Raw genomic sequence first — 20,562 nt, forward strand, 5'->3', positions numbered from 1 at the left:
TTAAATTTTTTTAATTAATTTTTATTGGGGTATAGTTGATTTACAATGTTGTGTTAGTTTCTTTGCTGTACAGCAAAGTGAATCAGTTATACATATACATATATCCACTCTTTTGTAGAGTCACAGATGTGGAAAACAAACATGGTTACCGAGGGGGAAAGGGGGGGTGGATAAATTGGGAGATTGGGGTTGATATATACACACTACTATATATAAAATAGACAACTAATAAGAACCTACTGTATAGCACAGGGAACTCTACTCAATACTCTCTAATGACCTATAATGGGGAAACAATCAGGCCTTTATTTTTTAAATGCTTTTTCTATTATCCAATTAACATCCGCTGATTTTAACATATTCGGAAAGGCAATGGAAGTGTGAAGAAGCTTGCCTGAACTAATAAAACATTTCTTTCCCATCACTTCCAAAATACTCAGCTTGTAAATGCTATATCCTCTGCGTATCACTTGGTCTCTTGGATATCAAGTTTCCAGCATGGCTTTTCATTGTTCTACGGATTAAGTCTAAGATCAATACCTTATGCTTCTGGGTCCTTCACCTGGACACCAGAGGACCATGCTTGTACCCTCCTATTCTTAAATTCCTTCATCTCAATATTCAGTTACCTACTTGTGGCCCCTCATCTGCTGCCTTCACTCCCACATCCCTAAGGCTTGAGCTAAGCCCTTCCTCTTCTGTCCCCCAGGGCTGGTTTCCTCCCCATGACCCCTGAACACTTCTCTTTCATTAGTCCCACAGACCCCCATACTCTCATTCCTCCTAGACTGTCTGGGTCTCCAGAACACTCATCATCTTGCTGGATCTGGACAGGGCTCTCCCCTGATGGTTCATTATGGATACCACCCTTAAAACACGCTCCAGGCCACTGTCTAACGGGGCAGGGCAAACGCATCAATGATTTTGTTTTGCTGCTATTCACAAAGCCTATACTTGTCTTTTTTTTTTGGCCGTGCCACGTGGCATGCAGGATCTTAGTTCCCTGACCATGGATCAAACCCGTGCCCCCTGCAGTGGAAGCGCGGAGTCTTAACCACTGGACCACCAGGGAAGTCCCAAGCCTATACTTGTCTTGAAATGTAATTATCCCAAGGGCAAGCACTGGCTCCTTGTACAGGGCTGTAATATCACAAGGTGCAATTAGTTACTTCCTAAACTGGAAATGATGACACCATTGGCATATATCTCGTGAGACTAACTGAAATCTAAAAGCTTTCGGTACTGTCGAATACAGGTTTAGCATGTTTCTATCAAAAAATAAACATTTCATTTATTCAACGAATGCCTTAGGAATGCCTATTATATGCAAGCCACTGCAGGAAAAAATAATAAAAGATAGATGTATGTATTCCTTTACAACCTCTTACATCTTAAAGACGAATTAATATAATTACTATATAGGGCAAAATAAGATGAATGTCATAAAGGAGTATAAGGTCATGTAGGGTTTTAAAGGATGGGTGAAATCGTATCAGATGGAGAAACCAGAGACTACTTCAAGAAGGTGGCATTTTAGATAGGGTTTGAATGATGGGTAGAATTTTGATATAGATTATCTAAATATATATATATTTTTAAAAACTGATATTTGACATTAATTAACATCTCAACTTTAAATAAAAGTTCCTATTTTTACAACAAGAAGTGTCAATATTTAGATTATACATATATATATATATATGAAGCAGCAGCTAACGACTGCACATCAACGCGTTTTCATACCGTCAGACAACACATTTTGGACAAAAAGCAGACTTTTGTAAAGCCCTTTATAAACCTCAATGGCTTTGTTACAAAGTGAACAACATAGGGCATTTTGGATACAAATGGTACCTCACTGTGTGTGTGTATTATTGGCCCAAATGATTCACTCTTATTTAACTGCAATGAAGTCTTTCATCTCCCAGCTATACAATAATAGTTTCCATATGACCAGTGGCTCTGCTATAAATAAGATCAAAAGCAAAAGAAAGGATTTAATAAAAGAAAATGACATTAAGAGTAGCATTAAATCAGGGGAAAATACCAATATCCAACTCTTTGTGGTTTTTTTTTTTTTTTTGAGAATAAAGCTCCACAGAGTACTAAGCAGCTTCCCCAGTATGTCATGAAAAGGCATTTACAAGCAGTAGGCATGTGCAAAACCCATTTGCATAGGCCTCAGAGCGGCAAAGATGAAGTTGGGGTGTGGGACGGGGAGAACACCCCCCATGTAGAGGCAGGCCGGAGGACAGGTACCAGACCAAACAGCTAGTTTTACGGTGCACAGTTCAAGGGAACGTGTCAGTGGCAGCCGTCCATTCACGTCTCTGTCTTTTTCTGTTCTATTTTATGGAGATGGGCTTTTTGGTAATCCCGAGTTTCTCAGAGAATCATAACATTGCTCAACCCTAGTACATGAGTTCTGAGAAAGGAAGTTTTTTTTGGCAATGCACAGTGACTTGATATGAAGAGCCAACTTCTCAAACAAATTTTCTTCTAGTTCTTTAAAAAAAAAAATTACAATGTTAATCTCTATTCCCGACTGGATAAACAGCTGCTAATAACCCCCAGCTCCCAGGGGAGGAGGTCGTTTCCTTTCATCTTCAGGCTGGTGGATATCTGACATGCACTGGACTTTAGTGATTCCACATGTTTTGTACTTGGCCTTTTTCAAAACTGCCTTGTCCTGGTTCTGCCAATTTGGGTTCCTTTTCTGCCTTTCCCCGAGATTGCCTCCATGAACTTGGAGGACGTACTCAGTTCTGGGACTACTTATTTGAAATCATAGTTCTTTTACTGTGGGTGTATTTAAAGAGGAAATTCAAGCACTTATAATACCTAAAGGAAGTTAAAGCCTTGGACCTTTGTATTTGAAGCCTTGGGAGGGAGACAGCCATTTCAGAGGGAGCAAATTATTCACTCAAGGGCTGGCCATGTTCAAAGATGCTCAATTTCTAATAGCATCACTAATGCGATTAGTTTATCTGTTTGCGTCCTAAATAAAGGAGCCAACTTCAATACTTTTTCCTCTAATAGGAAGTACCCTGCAGAAGATGACAGGGCCAGCCGGGCCCCAGACTCTTTCTCACTTGTCCCTAAGCACCTGCTTTTACTGGTGACCTCAGTTCTACACCTCAAGATTCAGACATTTCGCAAAACAGCTTTTTAAACAAAAACCAGCTGTTTCCCATCTAGACTGCAGGGGGAAAATTTTTGGGCGGCTCACAGAAACATTACCCAGAGACTACCATTCTCCAATAACTTTCACACACTTTCAGCTCCGAACGAGACCCATCCCTGTGCAGAAGCTGGGGAGCAGGCAAATGTGAAATTAAAATGTGGAAACTCAACACTGTGGTTTTTGACAATACGTCCAATTAACTGCTTGAAAATGAATGTGGCTATTGTATCAGGACAATGTTTCCTCAAAAGACGTCATTTAACTAATATTGGACAGATCTTTTGGTTAAACTCAATTTTAGAGTTCTAAGTTGACTTATGGACCTAGAGGAAGCTATAATTATGCACAGCTGTGAATGTCAACCAATTAGGTAGACTCCCCGCATTTCAGAAATTCGACGTTAACACTTCTGTGTTTTTTTTTTAGGTATGCACTCCTAAAGGTGCTTTGCCTAAACCCTCTTCTTATTTCAAATCCATTTTGCACTTCTGTTTTCTAAGCAGTGAAGATACTTTTGATTTAAAAAAAAAAATTACAGCCCCAGTAAAAGTTAACAGAACACAACACCTACAGGTTTTGAAAAAAATATAAAATAGCCAAGGTCTAGTCTTGGCTTTTAAACGGTGCCAAGTTGCTCCAGTATTTTCTGTTTTGGTATGAATGACATAACTGAATTACTTCATGAGCTGCTACTTTAATTCCTAAGGGTGGAAAATTCCATGAGTTAATTTAATTTGGATGTAAAAAATATACATGAAAATTCACTCTTCCTGTCGACTCTCCTGTGAAGGATGCGAGCCAGTTGTCGGAGCTGCCGTGCTCGGAGGAGGGGCTCCCGGCCCAAGGCAGCCCTGCCTGGCACACCGCATCATCGGGTCATTTCCCTGCTTCCACCTGGGCACTTAAGATCCTTGATTTTCTGCGTATTTTTTTGGATCATGTTTATTCTATGGCTCTGTAATGCCTTTTCTAGCCTTGTCTCTATTGAAATCCAACGCAGACTCTAATATGAGCTCAATGACCTCTCCTCCGGGAAACTTTCCTAGCCATCCCGAAGGCTGGCCAATGTTCGTCCTTCTCCGACTCACCTCTCGGGTCACGTAATCATTCCACCCTGCGTGATAGTTAGTTAGGCACATACTTGTGTTATCATCCCCCCAGAGCCAAAGGCCTGTGGGTTCAGAGACTTTCTCTTACACATGTATGTATCCTCCAAGGACCTGAAGCACAGACAATAGAGAACGAGTGAAGAAACATCTGTGTAATTTCTAACCTCTACAATACAGATTTTTCCCTTCAGAAAATCTGCTTTCCTGAGAAATTGAGGGTAATATTACCTTTTAAAAATGTACAGGTCGTGTCTTCTCTAAATTACGGACTGTTTAGCACTGTGTCTTTGTCCCCAACAAAATATAACTGTGCTACTGAAAGCGTCTACCTGCTTTTTCCTCTGTTATTTAAGAAGAAAGCAAAGTCAAAATGTGTTGAGGTAACAGAGTCTGTTTTAAATGTGTTTTTATATTTTAAAAGCAGAGGAGACAACCGTTGGGTTTTATGTATTTAAGGTTCATGACACCAGGGTGCTAACCACAGGGGAAAGATTAAGGAACTAGGCTTGGCTTGTCCTAGAAGCAAGGAGAAAGGGAGTCCTTTGGGTTTGACGGTCCAGTGCAGACTGACTGTCTCATTTCTAGGTCACGGGGCCTGAATTCAAGTAAAATGGGTATTGGGGGAAGAAAAAGGGGATATACCTAATTTAGACCTAGCGCTGTGGGATCTGGGCAAACATCATGCCGAACCACTTGTCTTAGAGCTTGTTAATGGAGAGTAAATGGTCTCCCTGCTATGGCTGGATTCAAAACCTCTTGACTTTTGTTTAAACGGATGCTGAAATATCAATGTTGACCTCAAGGATTCTAAAACTGTCGTAACTAACCCATGGTCAAGAGAACTTCTCTAAGTCAGACAGAGAAAGACAAATACTGTATGTCTCAGTTATATGCAGAATCTAAAAAAATGAACTCAAAGAAATGAGAGAGTAGAATGGTGGTTGCTGGGGGCTGGGGGAAATAGGGGGATGTTGGTCAAAGGCGAGAAACTTCCACTTATAAAATAGATAAGCCCTGGGAATCTAATGTACAGCATGATGACATTAATTAACAACACTGTATTGTATATTTGAAAGAAAAAAACCCAATTATGTGAGGGGATGGAGGTGTTAACTAACCTTACTGGAGTAAACATTTTGTAAAATATACATGTATCAAATCGTTGCATTGTACACCTTACACTGACATATGTTAGATGTCAATAATATCTCAAAGAAGCCGGCAGAAGTTTTTTAAATGAAGGGAGTTTCTTCAAGTTATTTTCCCTTTCTGCCTTTTCCGCCCAGGTTTTCTTAAAATAAAGTACAACTTGGATATAGATAAAACCTTTCAATTGAGGTTGCTTTCAGAAATTTTTGATAATTGTGGAGAGTAGGAGAGATGGTAGAACACTAGAGAGAGGCAAATATCCTCATTAAAGAAAAACAAAACCCAATGTAGAAGCTATAGAAAGATGATGTTGATGACTAAGATCTTGGGTGAAATTCTGTAACAGGCTATTTAAAAGACAGTTCCGAAATGCTCTGAAACACAGGCGATGACCTCTCAACTCAGTTTAGTTCCACCAAGAACAAGTCTTTCTGTATAAACCTCGTTCACGGGAATGCTGCACACCTGGCGTTTGGTGACAAATTTGCCAACAACAGAGCTGCAGAATATGTGACTGAATGAGGATTTAAAGGAGACCCTGACACCGGAAACGGTATGAAATTCACTGATACAACAAATAGTGCACAAGGACAGTTGACGGACATGTGGCTGATGGATTTCAGCTGATTTCAAGTTCAGTGTTTGTCAGTAGAATGATGATGTCATCAAATACTGCCAGTAGGATGCTGTTAGGTGGCCTTTAATGAAGACACAATGTATTCAATGGGTTTTGTGAGAGATCCACCCTAGTCTGTGCTAATGATTCCTTGAGCACTGTATTCAGTTTGAGATTCACACTAAATGGTCCTGGGCGAGCAGTGGGGGAGTATTCTTTTTAAACTTGGAAGAATGCACTGGAAAGTTATAAAGTCAAAACTTTTTTTTTTTTAGGATAAATATTTGAAGATACAGATGTATACCCTAGAGGTAAAAAAAAAACGAGTAGACTGTCTTCAAGTTTCTCAAGTATTTGTTGAGTTGACTTAGGGGTATCTCCAATGGGCAGAAAAATGAAAACTTCACAGGGAAATACATTTGGGCTGGACCTAAGGAAGAAACTTCTAAAGTCTGATGGAAATGGGATTTGTGGTCATTTAGAGTACGTAGCCTTGGAGGAAGGAGGCTAATAGAGGCTTGTTCACTGCCTGGCAGCGAATTCGTAGAGGGATTTGGAAGGAGATGCCTTCTAAGGGTCTCTGAGATTATATGCTAATAATTGCTTAGAAATGAAGCAGGTGCTCAAACATACACAGAAATTTATGGAATCAGAATCCCTGAAAACCCAAGAGGAACAAGACTGAGGATGACTAAGCCCCTGTGGTTCACACCTTTGTTGAAGACGGCCACGTAGAAACAGAGTTTTCTGACTTCTGTTACTTGCATTACAACATACCAGTAAATGCTACTCAAAGTATCACATCACGGCCCACTACTCTCTCCTGGGGCCAAATCAGATTGGCAGAACTAAATAGCAACAGGGTGCAGAGAGCCAAGGGGCAACTAAAGAGTTCTCTTGGGTTTCATCAGTTAACAGAACACGAGTAATACCAGCCACAGTTTTGAAATTGCTATGGCGTCGGGTGAGAGAGGAAATTTGTTGCGGCAGTGTAATATTTAGTACAAAGAGTGCTGGTCTCATTGCTGGCTTGTCTGGTTTCTAATCCTAGCTCGGCCATTAACCAGAGAGTATCCATACCTGGGTCACTTCCCCCTCTGGGCCTCAGTCCTCAGCAGTAAAATAAAAGCAACGGGCTAAATGACTTCTGCGGTGCTTTCAGCATCTAAAATTCAATGGTCCTAATTCCTAAGAACTATAAAAGCAGAACTCATTTGTTTATCCTCTGAAATCTAAGTGGTCAAAGCTCTCCTATATTTAGTGTCACTGAAATAAAAAGGTGCTTCTTCACCTAATGACTGACCTTCTAATGAATTCTTTGTAATCCAAAGTCACACTAAAAATGATACTGAAAAGAGGGAAAGTGGGCTAAGACTGGCTTATACCAGTGGTTTCTAAAACGTGTGCCACATGTCACCTAGGAGTCTAGTAAGAGGCCTCAGGTGATGCTGTGGAGAACAGGTGTGGGTGGTGTGTTTCACAGGGCTCCTCCACCCCTAGGTCATCTAGGGCAACTAGATCGTTAGGAGACCACTACTCCTACCAAGTGACAATCTGATCCTTCCCTCCCAGATACCAGAGCTGGGCCCTGCTCTCCTATGAGTCTTACCACACTGCCGCAGCAATTTTTTAAAAAATATATACCGTATCCTACGAGACTGTGAACCCCTTGAGAGCAGAAACCACAACTTAGCATAGAGCTCAGCATTTGGTAATGACTTGGTAAATGTTTTTGAAATGAATAGATGGGCTTTAAGCAAAAAGGCTCTGGGAACCACACTAATATTATATATTAATAGTATAGAAGCTTTTCAGCTAAAATGATCCCACCATTGCTGACTCTACTGACGAGTAATCAAGAGCAGGAACAGGGCTTCCCTGGTGGCGCAGTGGTTGAGAGTCCGCCTGCCGATGCAGGGGACACGGGTTCGTGCCCTGCTCCGGGAAGATCCCACATGCCGCGGAGCGGCTGGGCCCGTGAGCCATGGCCGCTGAGCCTGCGCGTCCGGAGCCTGTGCTCCGCAACGGGAGAGGCCACAACAGTGAGAGGCCCGCGTACCGCAAAAAAAAAAAAAAAAAAAAAAAGCAGGAACAGAATCACATGAAGGTATCGGGTTGGCCAAAAAGTTTGTTCCAGTTTGTCCATGAGACAGTATAGAAAACCCGAATGAAGTTTTTGGCCAACACAATATTTTTACTTTTTTTTTTTTTTTTTTTTTTTTTGCGGTATGCGGGCCTCTCACTGCTGTGGCCTTTCCCGTTGCGGAGCACAGGCTCCGGACGCGCAGGCTCAGCGGCCATGGCTCACGGGCCCAGCCGCTCCGCGGCATGTGGGATCTTCCCGGACCGGGGCACGAACCTGTGTCCCCTGCATCGGCAGGCGGACTCTCAACCACTGCGCCACCAGGGAAGCCCAAACCAACCCAATATTTTTGATGTGAGTTTCATTCTTGTTCTGTTAAAAGAGGAGTGAGGTGATCTGAAAGACTTTTTTTCAGGGCTCATCTGAATACTGCATGAATAACGGAGAGGCATATTTGGAAAACCGCTGTTTCAGTAACTTATCAAAAATGTAATGATTTAGTATCAAAATTGATATCCGAGGGCTTCCCTGGTGGCGCAGTGGTTAAGAATCGCCTGCCAATGCAGGGGACACGGGTTCGAGCCCTGGTCCGGGAAGATCCCACATGCCGCAGAGCAACTAAGCCCGCACACCACAGCTACAGAGCCTGAGCTCTAGAGCCCCGCGAGCCACAACTACTGAGCCCGCGTGCCTAGAGTCTGTGCTCCGCAACAAGAGAAGCCACCACAATAAGAAGCCTGCGCACTGCAACGAAGAGTAGCCTAGAGAAAAGCCCATGTGCAGCAAAAAAGACCCAATGCAGCCAAAAAAAAAAAAAAAAAAAAAAAGAACTGATATCCGAGGCACAGAGGGGAATGATATCTGGGTAAGAGTTTCTAAGCAGGTGAGTAATAAACACAGCTATTTCTTTCTTTCTTTATTTTTTTTTGCGGTACGTGGGCCTCTCACTGTTGTGGCCTCTCCCGTTGCGGAGCACAGGCTCCGGACGCGCAGGCTCAGCGGCCATGGCTCACGGGCCCAGCCGCTCCACGGTGTGTGGGATCTTCCCGGACCGGGGCACGAACCTGCGTCCCCTGCATCGACAGGCGGACTCTCAACCACTGCGCCACCAGGGAAGCCCCCAGCTATTTCTTTAATCTCCCACATTCCGAAATTTCTGCTTGGATTCCATTAGAAAACTGGGAGGCTAAGGTAAGAAAAACAACTTAATGTTTTAAAATTAACTACTCCAACCACCTAGCAAGGAGCACTCACCACACCTCTTGCCACTTAGCACAGACATGTTGATTTAAGAATAAGTGTTTAGACAAGGTGGGATTTAATCCAGCATACTACCATACTGGAGGAAAGTTCTTTACCTTTCCATGTGGGTAGGGAGCTGCTTTGGGAAACTGGCCATAAGACACCTAGAAACTTCTCTCTTGTCAACCAACATTTGTTAAGATTTGAAAATCATGAGTTCTAACCACCTGAAATTAGCTCTTAAAAGGTATAACTATAGATCCTGTCTGAGGAGTGCTCATGATGGTAAGACAGAGCATGGAATTCACAGTCAAAGTCCCCTGAGTTTAAATCTAGCTTCCGGACTTGATATTGACCACTCAAACCTTCTAAGGCTCATCTGACCAACACCTAAAATGGAACGCATTACCATCCTCACTGGGCTCTTGTGAAGATGGCCTGAGATAAGGTATATGGAGCTCCTAGCTGAAGGGCTGGCCACTTGTCAGGCACTCAGAAAATATTGAGTTTCCTTTCTTCCCTTTTAACTGACAATTTATCTACTGGGAGGGAAACAAAATGTAACACATGGTACTCGAGGAATTGACAATCTAGTTGGTAAGACAAAAGTCAGACCTACCAAAGATATATATAGCTTTGCCTAAGTGGGTAAAATAAATATCTAGCCAATGGTATGATTCATAGCGCTGTGAGAGTAGAAAAGAAAAAGACTCTCACAGGTGGAGGTGGCAAGGAAAGGCTTCCTGGAAGAGACAGAATTTGAGTGAGAGTTTTGAGAATGGGTGGGAATGAGATGGGCTAAGAGCAGTGGATAGAACAGGACAAGCTAGATAGACGCAAAAGACGTACCTAGTGAGAATGCACAGCGCAAATGCTGGTAATATGCAGAGGTTGGTCTTGCTGGCAAAGTTTCTGCATTGGAAGAGCTAAGCACAAGGCTTTTGGTAGACAGTGATGGGCTTAATAAGCTAGGCTAAGAAATATGTAGATAATGGAAAGCTGGTGAAGGTTTCTGAGCAGGAAGGAGCAAGGACAAATAGTATCACCTAGAAAGCGCACAAGAATCAACATTCGCTCGAGTGCTATGAGCCATGCTGCTGTGAAAAAAAAAAAAATCCCTTTCATTATACTAATACTTAGTCATTCACTGAAGACCTACTTCAGAACTCCAAGGAAAACATTTTATGAATCAAAAGCTAAGTACAATATGTTAGCAATTAAATGAGATAACATAATGGCCCAGGCAGAACCACGGTTCTCCCCACCACGATTGCAAGCTGCTGCAGAAAGAAATGCTTCTATCATCTTCCAAGTGATCAAGCCATTTCGTTTTGATTTTGGAAGGCAGGGAGAGAGGAAACGAGGAGAGACGGAGGTCAAGAGAATTCAAAGCTATCTGTTCTTTAATCAGAAGGAATTATTAAGGAGAGTTATAAAGGAGATTGGCTCAAAACAAAACCAGCCCTGGGATGGGTGTTAAGTTACTGCAACTCGCTTACACTCCAGAACAACAACTGAAGGTGTGTAGCTGGGAATGAAACTCCCACCAGCACTGGTCCGACGTTTCCAGTGTGTACCTCCCACTGCTACTTTATTTACTGCAGCTGGCCAACGTTTTATGGCCTGTTTCATGTATTAAAATTCAAATGTGGAAAACATTACCAGTATCCTCCTTGAATTTTTTTTGTTGTTGCTGGGGGGAGGAAGGGGGGGTGGGTTTTTCCCTTCCCCTTCAGCTTCCTTTTTATTGTGGAATGTATCAAATGGTCAAAGGCTAACTTCAGACTGACTAAATTCAAAAACTATTTCCTTTGTTCTGATGTTTTTGTTTGAAAAGTCATACCAGTTTGCGCAAGGCAAGAAATGAGGATCCGATCTCTTGTGCACACGTTGGGGTTTCGGGCTGAGGAGCTCAGATGCGCTGGGCGCCCTGAACGTTTTTGAGAAAAAAGGAGAAAGACTGCTAGGCCTCCGTCGGCTTCAAAGGGCAGCAGGTTGTCCTGCCATGGCTTTGGAGTTACTCTGTGATCTGGTTGGCTCGGCCGTCACCCTTGACTGCATTAGAAATGTCTTCAGGAGAGTGAGTGGGCACTTTTCCTCATCAGCAAAACTAGCAGTTTTATTGCTTCGGCATCGTTTCTTCCAAAATAATTAAAGACGTTGCTGTGTAATATGGGCTGATGATTTCCCCTTTTCTATTGCTCTGTTCATTCTCTCCCCTCCCCCTCCATCTGGGTCAGTCCCACTTGCCATCTCCAAAGATGAGTCTAGTCTCTTCCTCCTATCCCACCTCTGAATCAAACTCAAAGAGGCGGCAATTCAAAGGTCAACTAAAAGGTTCCAGAAAACATCTCTGTATAGCTTATTATTTTAAAGAACCACTTAACCTACATCTGGTATTTAAGAGCAAACTTTACATATTTATGGAAAAAAAAAAACCTGTCTCTGAAGCAACGTCCTGGGTGCACGTTGCATCCGTTTAACATATGCAAAACGAACACAGCTACAGAAATTAAAGTATTTTTCTCTTGATTGAGAGCAGATATACAGAAATGGTTGTAAGTCACAGATCTGGCTTTTAATAAAGCCAGATTTCTTAATTAAAAGCAGTATTGTTTAAACATTGTAGTTAAAAAAAAAAGCTGTACAAACTGAAATCTCATATTATATGCATCCCAAGCGTATTTAGTACATTACCTGAGGCCAAGCTAAATTAAAATCTAGATTTTCCTTTTGTAAACTCTTAGCAACTGCCATGAATAGACAAACAATTTTTACTCAATGAGGAATTTTTAGGGTAGAGTCTACGAAAAGCGAAAAAGGAAAAAAAAAAAAAAGATTTAGCTTTGGCATTCAAAAATACCTTTCCACGTTTTAGAAGTGAGTTCACTGCTTCTATTTATAAACCAGTATTTTTGGTTTCAAATTGGTTGCAGGTTTCCATAACATACCGCTCAGGATGGGACTCTTAATCTTTTATTAAGAGAAATGCAAAGGAGGGCAGAAGAATACTTCTGAACGAGAAAAGAACTTAAAGAGCCTCACAATAACCTGCACTTCTTTTGCATTCTCCTTTTGGAATCATCTTTAAGTAAGAGATGCTCTAGTGATAATGGAAAATAGACCTTCATACGTGCAACTTTCGGAGAGCCTGTAAGGCACGAAACAGGACACTAAGGTGTCCTCTGGTCAGGAGTTGGTAAAGAGCAGAATTACACAGAATCACTAGTAATACGAAATTCCCCACCCATATGGTCACTTCATTCATTGTCATCACTTAACATTTTGTTAGGGGGATTTGCTGAATCTTTGTAATCATCCAAGAAAGAATGCACTACCAAGTCCTTTCCAAAAGTAAGCGGCAAAATTGAAATTTCAATTGTAATGTGGACAAATCTGCTTAATTAGTATTCAAATAAACACATTCATAAATAGGTAGTGGTAAAACTACGACATACTGAAATTACATGGTGCCACATCATCTATTTAGACAGACACACCATATATTTCTACCTCCCACAGCATACTCAGAAGCAAAAGACATTGATGTGGCTTATTTAATAATAATTTAAAAAATCCAACCTATTCACATGTGAAATGCCAGCAACGTAACATGAACATTGGGATCTTTAGCTGAAGTCCCCAAACTGAAGATCTGAACACACCAGCAATGACCCAGCAATGATCTCCTAGGCTTATACTTAAGTGAAATGAAAACATATGTCCACACAGAAACTAGTACATGAATGCTCACAGGAGCATTATTCCTAATAGCCGAAGACTGGAAGTAACCCAAATATCCATCACCTGATGAATGGATATTTAATGTATAGCTATACAATGGAATCTTTTGGGGAATAAAAATGAATTATGCTCTGATAAATGATAAAACATATATAAACCCTGAAAACATTATGCTAAGTGAAATAAGTCAGTCAGAAAAGACCACCACCTACTGTGGGATTCCATTTATAGGAAATATCTAGACTAGGCAAATCTATAGAGACAGAAAGTAGGTTAGTAGTTGCCAGGGGCTAGGGGGAGGGAAGGATGGAGAGTGACTGCTAACGGGCATGTGGATTTCTTTTCTTTTTGTAGGGGTCAAAAATGTTCTAAAATTAGACTCTGGTGCTGATGGCATAACCCTGAGAATATATGTAGAACACGGTACATTGTAAAAGTGAAAGGGGTGAACTGTAGTTTAAATAAATTACATCTCAATAAAGCTGTTTACAGAAGAAAAAACTGCAGCAGTAGTATTTGTCCTAGAAATTCTAATTCTATAAGATAACTAGAGTCCCTAAATTTAGTCACTTACCATGAGTGAATGTCTGTTGGCAGAAAGAAGACCGGTTCCATACCCTGAGGCCAGACCACCCATTGCTCCGTTATGAGCCGGTCCAATGATTCCGTGCATGTCCCCATGACCACCAGGCATGGCTGTGGACGGGCCCACGGCATGATTCCGGAGAACATGAATAGCATCGTCCAGTCTTTCTAAACGATCTTCAATTCGGCTTTGCTGTTGGTTAATAAATGATGTGAAATTTGATTTAGTTCGAAATTCGTGTGTAGGTTATATAAATAAAACCTGAGTTGACACGAATCACACTTTGGGTCTCTGAATATATGTTTCCAGTAAAGTTTATTTCCTTAAAATTATAATAAAAATAAATAGTGACCTTCCTAGAAAACTGGTGAAAATTGTTAATGCTATAATTATAGTGTAATTTTTTGTGAACAAATTCAGTAATTCTTCCAGGACATTGTTAGTACACATGCTACACTATATTGCATAACTTTGAAAGAGAATTTAGATTTACTTCAGAAAAGAAAAAACATTTATTGAGTTTAAGGAACGTTCTGGCAGGCAATTGTTAAAGATTTCAAAAAGTTAACAATGGAAAGGTGACCTATTTATAGTTTCCCAATTAAATTATCTTCTTAAGGGCATATCTCCTGGGTTTCCTCTGTGCCATATGATATAGTGTTATGTATCAAGTCAGGGACAGGTAAATGCGTACAGACTGTAATTTCTTATCAAGTACTAACAATTTTTACTGTGTTTCTTGCTTTCTAGCTACCATCACCAGCTTGTGTGTGTGTGTGAGTGTGTGTGTGTGTAAAGGGAACTGGAGCCTCAAAACGGTTAAAGAAAAACATCGCAAAAAATTCTGTCAACCAAAGTGGTAGGAGATTTCAAGACTGAAGAATCATAAAGACTTGAATGAATTGTTCACCAGGGGCTTCTAATTGATTTCAAAGCCCTTACTATAGTAGAGAATTCACTACCTTATAAAATGAAAAACCAGCTGATCTTTTTTTCACCCCAGCCATTAGGATCCTAGTTTTCCACAACTGGATACAGCCTATATGGGTGGTTTTTGGTGAAGAAATTGGACATGGAGATGTGTATTCATTTTTTTCAGTGTGATCCATAATGATATCAAACAAACATCTCCAGGGTGCACTTTAAAATACACCGTCTCACTGGATCCTCACTCTACATGTGTAAGCAAGCAGCGAAGACATTATTATCCCTTCCTTATAGATGTGCAAATGAGGCTCAAAGAAATTAAGTGAATTAATCATTCAATGTCACACCGCCAGGAAATGGTAAAGTCAGGGTTACGATCTAAGTCTTCAAATCTAGTGCCTCTTTGTACCGGATCATGCCACAATCCACTTTGATTTCCAACGGGCTGTGCAAACAGATACACCAGCTCTCCCGCCTGAGAAAAACAATTTCTAATTATTCCCTACTAACAGAAAGAACGTGTGTCTAATACAGTCAGTCTAGGGTACAGAGCCTTCTGATTTGGTGGGCTTTGGTGTTAAGGGGCCTCCTTTAAACTCCTAGCTCTGCTGCTTATGTGACCTTGGAAAAGTGACTAAACTTCTTTGAGTCTATACTTCTTAATTTATAAAAATAGGAATGATGATATACGCTTCCGAGTGTAAGCGTGAGCACGAAAAGAAATAATACACGTGCCTATCATCCTTTCCGGCTCACAGCTTTTGGGTGGAGAGCAGTTTCTGCCTGGGAATCCCCTCTTGAGTGTTCAGAATTCAAAGAGAATTAAAGCTGCCGTTCACAACTGTAAACCTAGTCTTTACAGCTCTAGAGCTGGAAAAAACCAGTTTTGATCGATGGGTCCCAGAGACTGACTAATGGAAGGAAACACTTAAAAGAACGATGGCCTGTAGATTCATGGGGCTTATGTAGGCAGTGCTTACACTGTCTCAATCTGTGGTCACCTTATTGGCTAAAATGTGGAGGTGGCCGATTTACACACGACAGCATGGAAAAGCACAGTGAAGGGGAAATCCACCTTTGTATCTGCATTTTTAGATTTTCCTTAAGTTGTTAGCCAAAAGGAAGAAAGGAAACCCTGAACGGCTGACAAGACAACATAAAGATAGATAGATAGATACATAGATCTATGCCTACTTCCATGTTCCATCTCAAAATATGCAGAGAAAAAGGGAAACTCAACCTTGAAGAACAGCTCCTTGCTGCTACCCCTCCCCATCTGACTCATATACAGACCAGACAGTGCACAGAGCAGTGTTGCTTCATGCATGTTTCCAGCCCCTTCCACCTAGAGCTGAGGGTCAAACACTGAATCATCATGTGATTATTTATAATATTAATTACACCAAGGGAAAATTTTCAGCTATTCCCTACAAGAGAGATTTAATGAAATTACTAGATTTCCGCGAGAATCAAAGTGAATGAGGAAATAAGCAGTAGGCTTCTTATTCAGAGGTCAAGAGGAACACGCCTATAAACCTGTTATTCTGGAAAGCAAAGCACAGAGACGTAGACTCTCCAAGTGTTCCAGCTCCACAGCACAGTTGGAACTCCGGCACTCTCATGTCAGGAGAGGCATCTAATCATTGATGCACATCTTCCTCTCAAGGGGAGGAGGCCATGATCCTTCCAAGATTCTCAATCTCTTACCTGGTTCTAGATATTTAGAGCCCTGAGGCTTCCACTGCAGTAGTATCTGGGTTACAATCTATAAACAGGAACAAGCACCGTCTAATAACTCTGGCTCTAACCAAACGCGTGGGCTTACCTGACGTGAAAATAAGAACCTTGGAGAGTGAACTCAATGGTAAAGGAGACACATGGCCTGAGAATGGTCAGAGTGGGGACTTCCCTGGCGGTCCAGTGGTTAAGACTTCACCTTCCAATGAAGGGGGTGTGGGTTCAATCCCTGGCCGGGGAGCTAAGATCCCACATGCCTTGTGGCCAAAAAACCAAAACGTAAAACAGAAGCAATATTGTAACAAATTCAATGAAGACTTTAAAAATGGTCCACATCAAAAATAATCTTAAAAAAAAAAGAAAGGCCAGAGTGAAGATGTGCAGATGAAACTTACCAAAGAGTGTAAGGGTCCTTCATAATTAGGAGATGATGAAGCCTGTCCTCCATTTCTAGACCAAACAGCTGTGCCTGCTGATATGAAAATGGGAATTACAATGAGATCCGTATAATCTTAAAAATAATCTTACCAACATTTTAAACAGTTCTTGTAAAAATTAGCAATATTGATTTCTACTTGGACAACAGGGAAATACACGTAAACTTCCCATACAAGAATTTGGGGGCGAGGAAAACATTTTAAATGTAAAACATGTAGGCTATACGTGGACTCAGAATTCTCTCAGGCTTCCTCCTAAAAGGGAACACTTCAGTGATTCTGAATTTTAGCTAGAGAAATGTCCCTTTGATAGAAAACTATCATACACAGTCAAGGTACTTTTAAGAGTGCAAAGAGGGGCTTTCATTACACCCTCATGCAAAGCCAGTTTGTTAAACCAAAATTCTCTCACCAATGAAAAGCAGCTCTGCTACTTGTTTTTTAAATGATCTTTAAGAAAGGATAAGCCTTCAGAAACTTTTCAAGGAAATAAGATTAGCTGGCAGCGATCCACTAAACCAGAACTTTAAACACTCAATATAACAACATTAAGTAATGTCTTCCCAAGAAAACACGTTTTTAATGATTCACTATACTTAAAGAAAGATTCCTGCTATAATAAATATAACATGTCTAACCTACCACTTTCAAAATAAAAACCACTTTTAAATTTAAAATAATACATACTCCATGTAGAAAACTTAGAAAATAAAAAAAATTCAAGAAAGGGGAAAAAAATCTATGATCTCACAGAAATCTCCTGCTCCGACACTGTTAGCACTTTAAAAATCCATTCTTCCTGCCATTTCTGGGTGTGCATGTGTGTGTATTTTTATGCTAAATAAAAATAGAATATTTCGTTCAATTACTTTTAGTGACAGAATCTGGACAGAGCGATTGGTGTGAAAATAGCAGTCTATCCCCATATTTATATCTTCATAAAGTTCTTTCTTCCTAACATGTGCTCTTCCAGGATGGATTACCAGCACCCCAAAAGTGGCCTTGTTTCAGTGTCTTCCACATAAAGCATGCTCCTCGGTTTGGGGGATTTGTGGCGTTTTCTGGAATGATTTGTTCCCCGTAACTTTCCCCTCCCATCCTTAACCTGGAAGTGGAGTGACAGAGTGGTGAGCCCTGGATTCCAGCCTGAGCTCTGATATTGCTACTGATGGATCCTCAGCACATCCCATACTCTTTCTGGGCCTTCGTATGTCCATCTGTAAATCAGAGCATTCAACTCAAACAGCTGTTCTCAAACGTTATTAGGTTCTAGAATATTCTTTTTTCCAAATTACAAAATGGATGAAATCCGAGCTGCTTTGTTTGAAATGGGGAACTTGGGAGTTCTCCCTGTCCAGACTCCCTCACCCCTGGCCTCACTGGGCTCCGTGTTGTCTCAAGCCTTCTCTGGCTCTGGACATTGACACCTGTGATCATTTTCCAGAGCCTAACAATATGGTACTGAGCCGGAAGTGTACAACAATTCTGAACCTGACTTTTCTGTCATGGGGAGTATTTCCTTGCTGCTCCATTATCTTCTATGTCACCTCTGGCTCTTCCCGGTTTCAACATTAGCTCTCTGGAGATATGAACTAAAAGGTCCAAGCTATTTCCCTCTCTATTCTGTGACCCCCCTGGTGTCAATGGAGGCTTGGAAAAGGCTGATATGAAGTCTCACCTAAGCCACTCTGAAAGCTTTGTGGCCATCTGAAACCTCCCACTCTTTACCAGGGAACCCACGTTATGAGGGGCCATGTGAGTGCTGCATGCAGGGAATAATACAGAGATGGAGGTGGCGGCATTCAGGCAAGTGACTCCAGTCTAAATTACAGTAAGGTCAGGTTTCAATCAGGTACAGATGTGATTTCGTGTTTTTTTTTTGTTTTGTTTGTTTTTAAGAAGCCACCTGTCCTCTTTCCCAAGAGAAGAGACATGTACCAGACAAGGCCTTTCTGGAAGCATTTATACTGGAAAGGCAATGCGCCTTTAAAATGGAGCTCCGAAAAGTGCAATGCTTTACTAACACAATTTAACAACTTATAATGTTATTATTTGAAGCCACAGGTCATGTTAATTTGTTCTATTAAATGGCAAAACATCCCCTTTTACTCCACAGCTACATCACAATTTATTTACACAATTATAGTTTTCTTCAAACATTACAGTAACAAGGACTTTAAAGAGGGAACCTGAAAAGTCTAAAATTTCTGTGGGAAATGATCCTTTTGAACAGTCTATATTTGATGACTACATAATCTATATTCCTATTCATGACGATGTGAACTGGGTTTTCTCATTGAGATGTTTTCTTGGAGTATATTATTCTGTGCAGTATCTTCTACAGAGCCAAGATAAGTTTAAGAAGGAAGTTTCCCACATGCCTGTATTTCTAAAAACATGTAATTTTTAAGAAAAGTTTTGGATGTAAATGACTTCACCATCGTAGGGCAGTCTGTCTCTCCCACCTCTTCCTATTTGTCTGTCCAGAAATGCTCTGGTTTGAGCTTTTGGAGGGAGTGAGTTTCCACCTAGTAGCACAGGAAGTGTAAGGGGGAAACCATTCCATAAACTGACACTCGGATGCAGTGGATTTATGGTACTGTACCTGACAGAGACGGGGGAGAGCCAACAGGAGTTGAAGGGTTTGATGAAAAGCTGTTGTTAGTGTGATCTGGAGAATAGATCTTAAAACAGTGGGGAGAAAAAAAAACAAACAAACCCTCATTCATTGGGAATAAATATTCAACAATTTTAAACTACAAAGTGTCAATGCAATTCATTTACGAATTCCAAGGTACACAATGCATTCAACGATCAACTGTAGTACCAATATTCTAAAATGAAAAACTTAATTGATTTTTCAATAGAAGAGCTATTGAGGTGGTATGAGATAGTGGTAAAAGAACCAGACTGGGGTCAGCCGACTTTAGTTCTTGTCCATTTCCTCCCATGTCCTCCCATGGCTGTGTGGCCATCAACCTACACAGATACTCCAAACCTCCCTTTCCCTCCTCCATACAACAGGCGGTTGGACAGCATCATCTCTAAGATTTTTGTCCAACCCCTTCTGCATTATGTTTAAGGCATGTGATTCCAAGGCATAAGAATGCGCAGACTGAAGAAAAACTTTTCCTTAGGTCACAATGCTAATATAAGTCAAACTCATCTCTGCCCCCATTGGTAAGGAAAAACCAACTGAAGAGACAAAACGTTAGAGCAAGTCTCCACTTACGTTTACAAATGATCACATTCAGCTTTTGAAGACCGTACCAGGTACACTCCTTCAGACAAGGAAGGGTACCATCTGTCACTAGTGAACATGCAAGGAATGCTGGATTCTAGCCTCTAGGCAGTGGGCGGGCAAAGCGGAGAAGCTGAGTGCCAATTATGTGACAATTTCTCCTGGGTCTCAGTTATGGTCATTTTTCTGAAATGCCTTTTGCAAAGTGTTTTGGAATTACCCCTTGGCAAAGTCAGTCAGTCAGGGAGTACCCAAACGACTTCAGAAGAAAATAAGACATCAAGATAGAAAATCTATCCTCTTAAAGGCCCTGAGAATATCCACCAATCCACGATCGAGTACCGGGAAGCAGAGGAGGCAAGATGGAAGACCAGCCATCCGCTGGAATCTTCAGAGTTCTCTCCTCAAGTTTTCCAATGATCATTATGCAAGGAAGCTAGCCTTTCCAAAAATCAAAGCTATTTGCCATCCATTTTCTAAAATTCTAAATGTCCACTTCTGATTAAA

At 41.1% G+C, this 20,562-nt stretch overlaps 1 protein-coding gene across 13 annotated transcripts in view; it reads right to left on the reverse strand.

Moving 5' to 3' along the window:
* The window catches only part of TCF4 (transcription factor 4), a 360,227-nt gene that overhangs the window by 19,617 nt on the left and 320,048 nt on the right, over nucleotides 1-20,562 (reverse strand). For 9 of the 13 annotated variants that reach the window (XM_060029101.1, XM_060029100.1, XM_060029098.1 and 6 more), the window contains 3 exons: nucleotides 19,420-19,498; nucleotides 16,773-16,849; nucleotides 13,702-13,905 (listed from right to left, as the gene is read on the reverse strand). In XM_060029101.1, the coding sequence (XP_059885084.1) occupies nucleotides 13,702-13,905; nucleotides 16,773-16,849; nucleotides 19,420-19,498 (360 nt within the window). The remainder of the gene's footprint in view (nucleotides 1-13,701; nucleotides 13,906-16,772; nucleotides 16,850-19,419; nucleotides 19,499-20,562) is intronic. The other 4 variants (XM_060029097.1, XM_060029095.1, XM_060029106.1 and 1 more) reach the window with 1 other exon arrangement.

This window comes from Delphinus delphis, chromosome 13 (assembly GCF_949987515.2).
Source record: "Delphinus delphis chromosome 13, mDelDel1.2, whole genome shotgun sequence".
Taxonomy (NCBI): domain Eukaryota; kingdom Metazoa; phylum Chordata; class Mammalia; order Artiodactyla; family Delphinidae; genus Delphinus; species Delphinus delphis.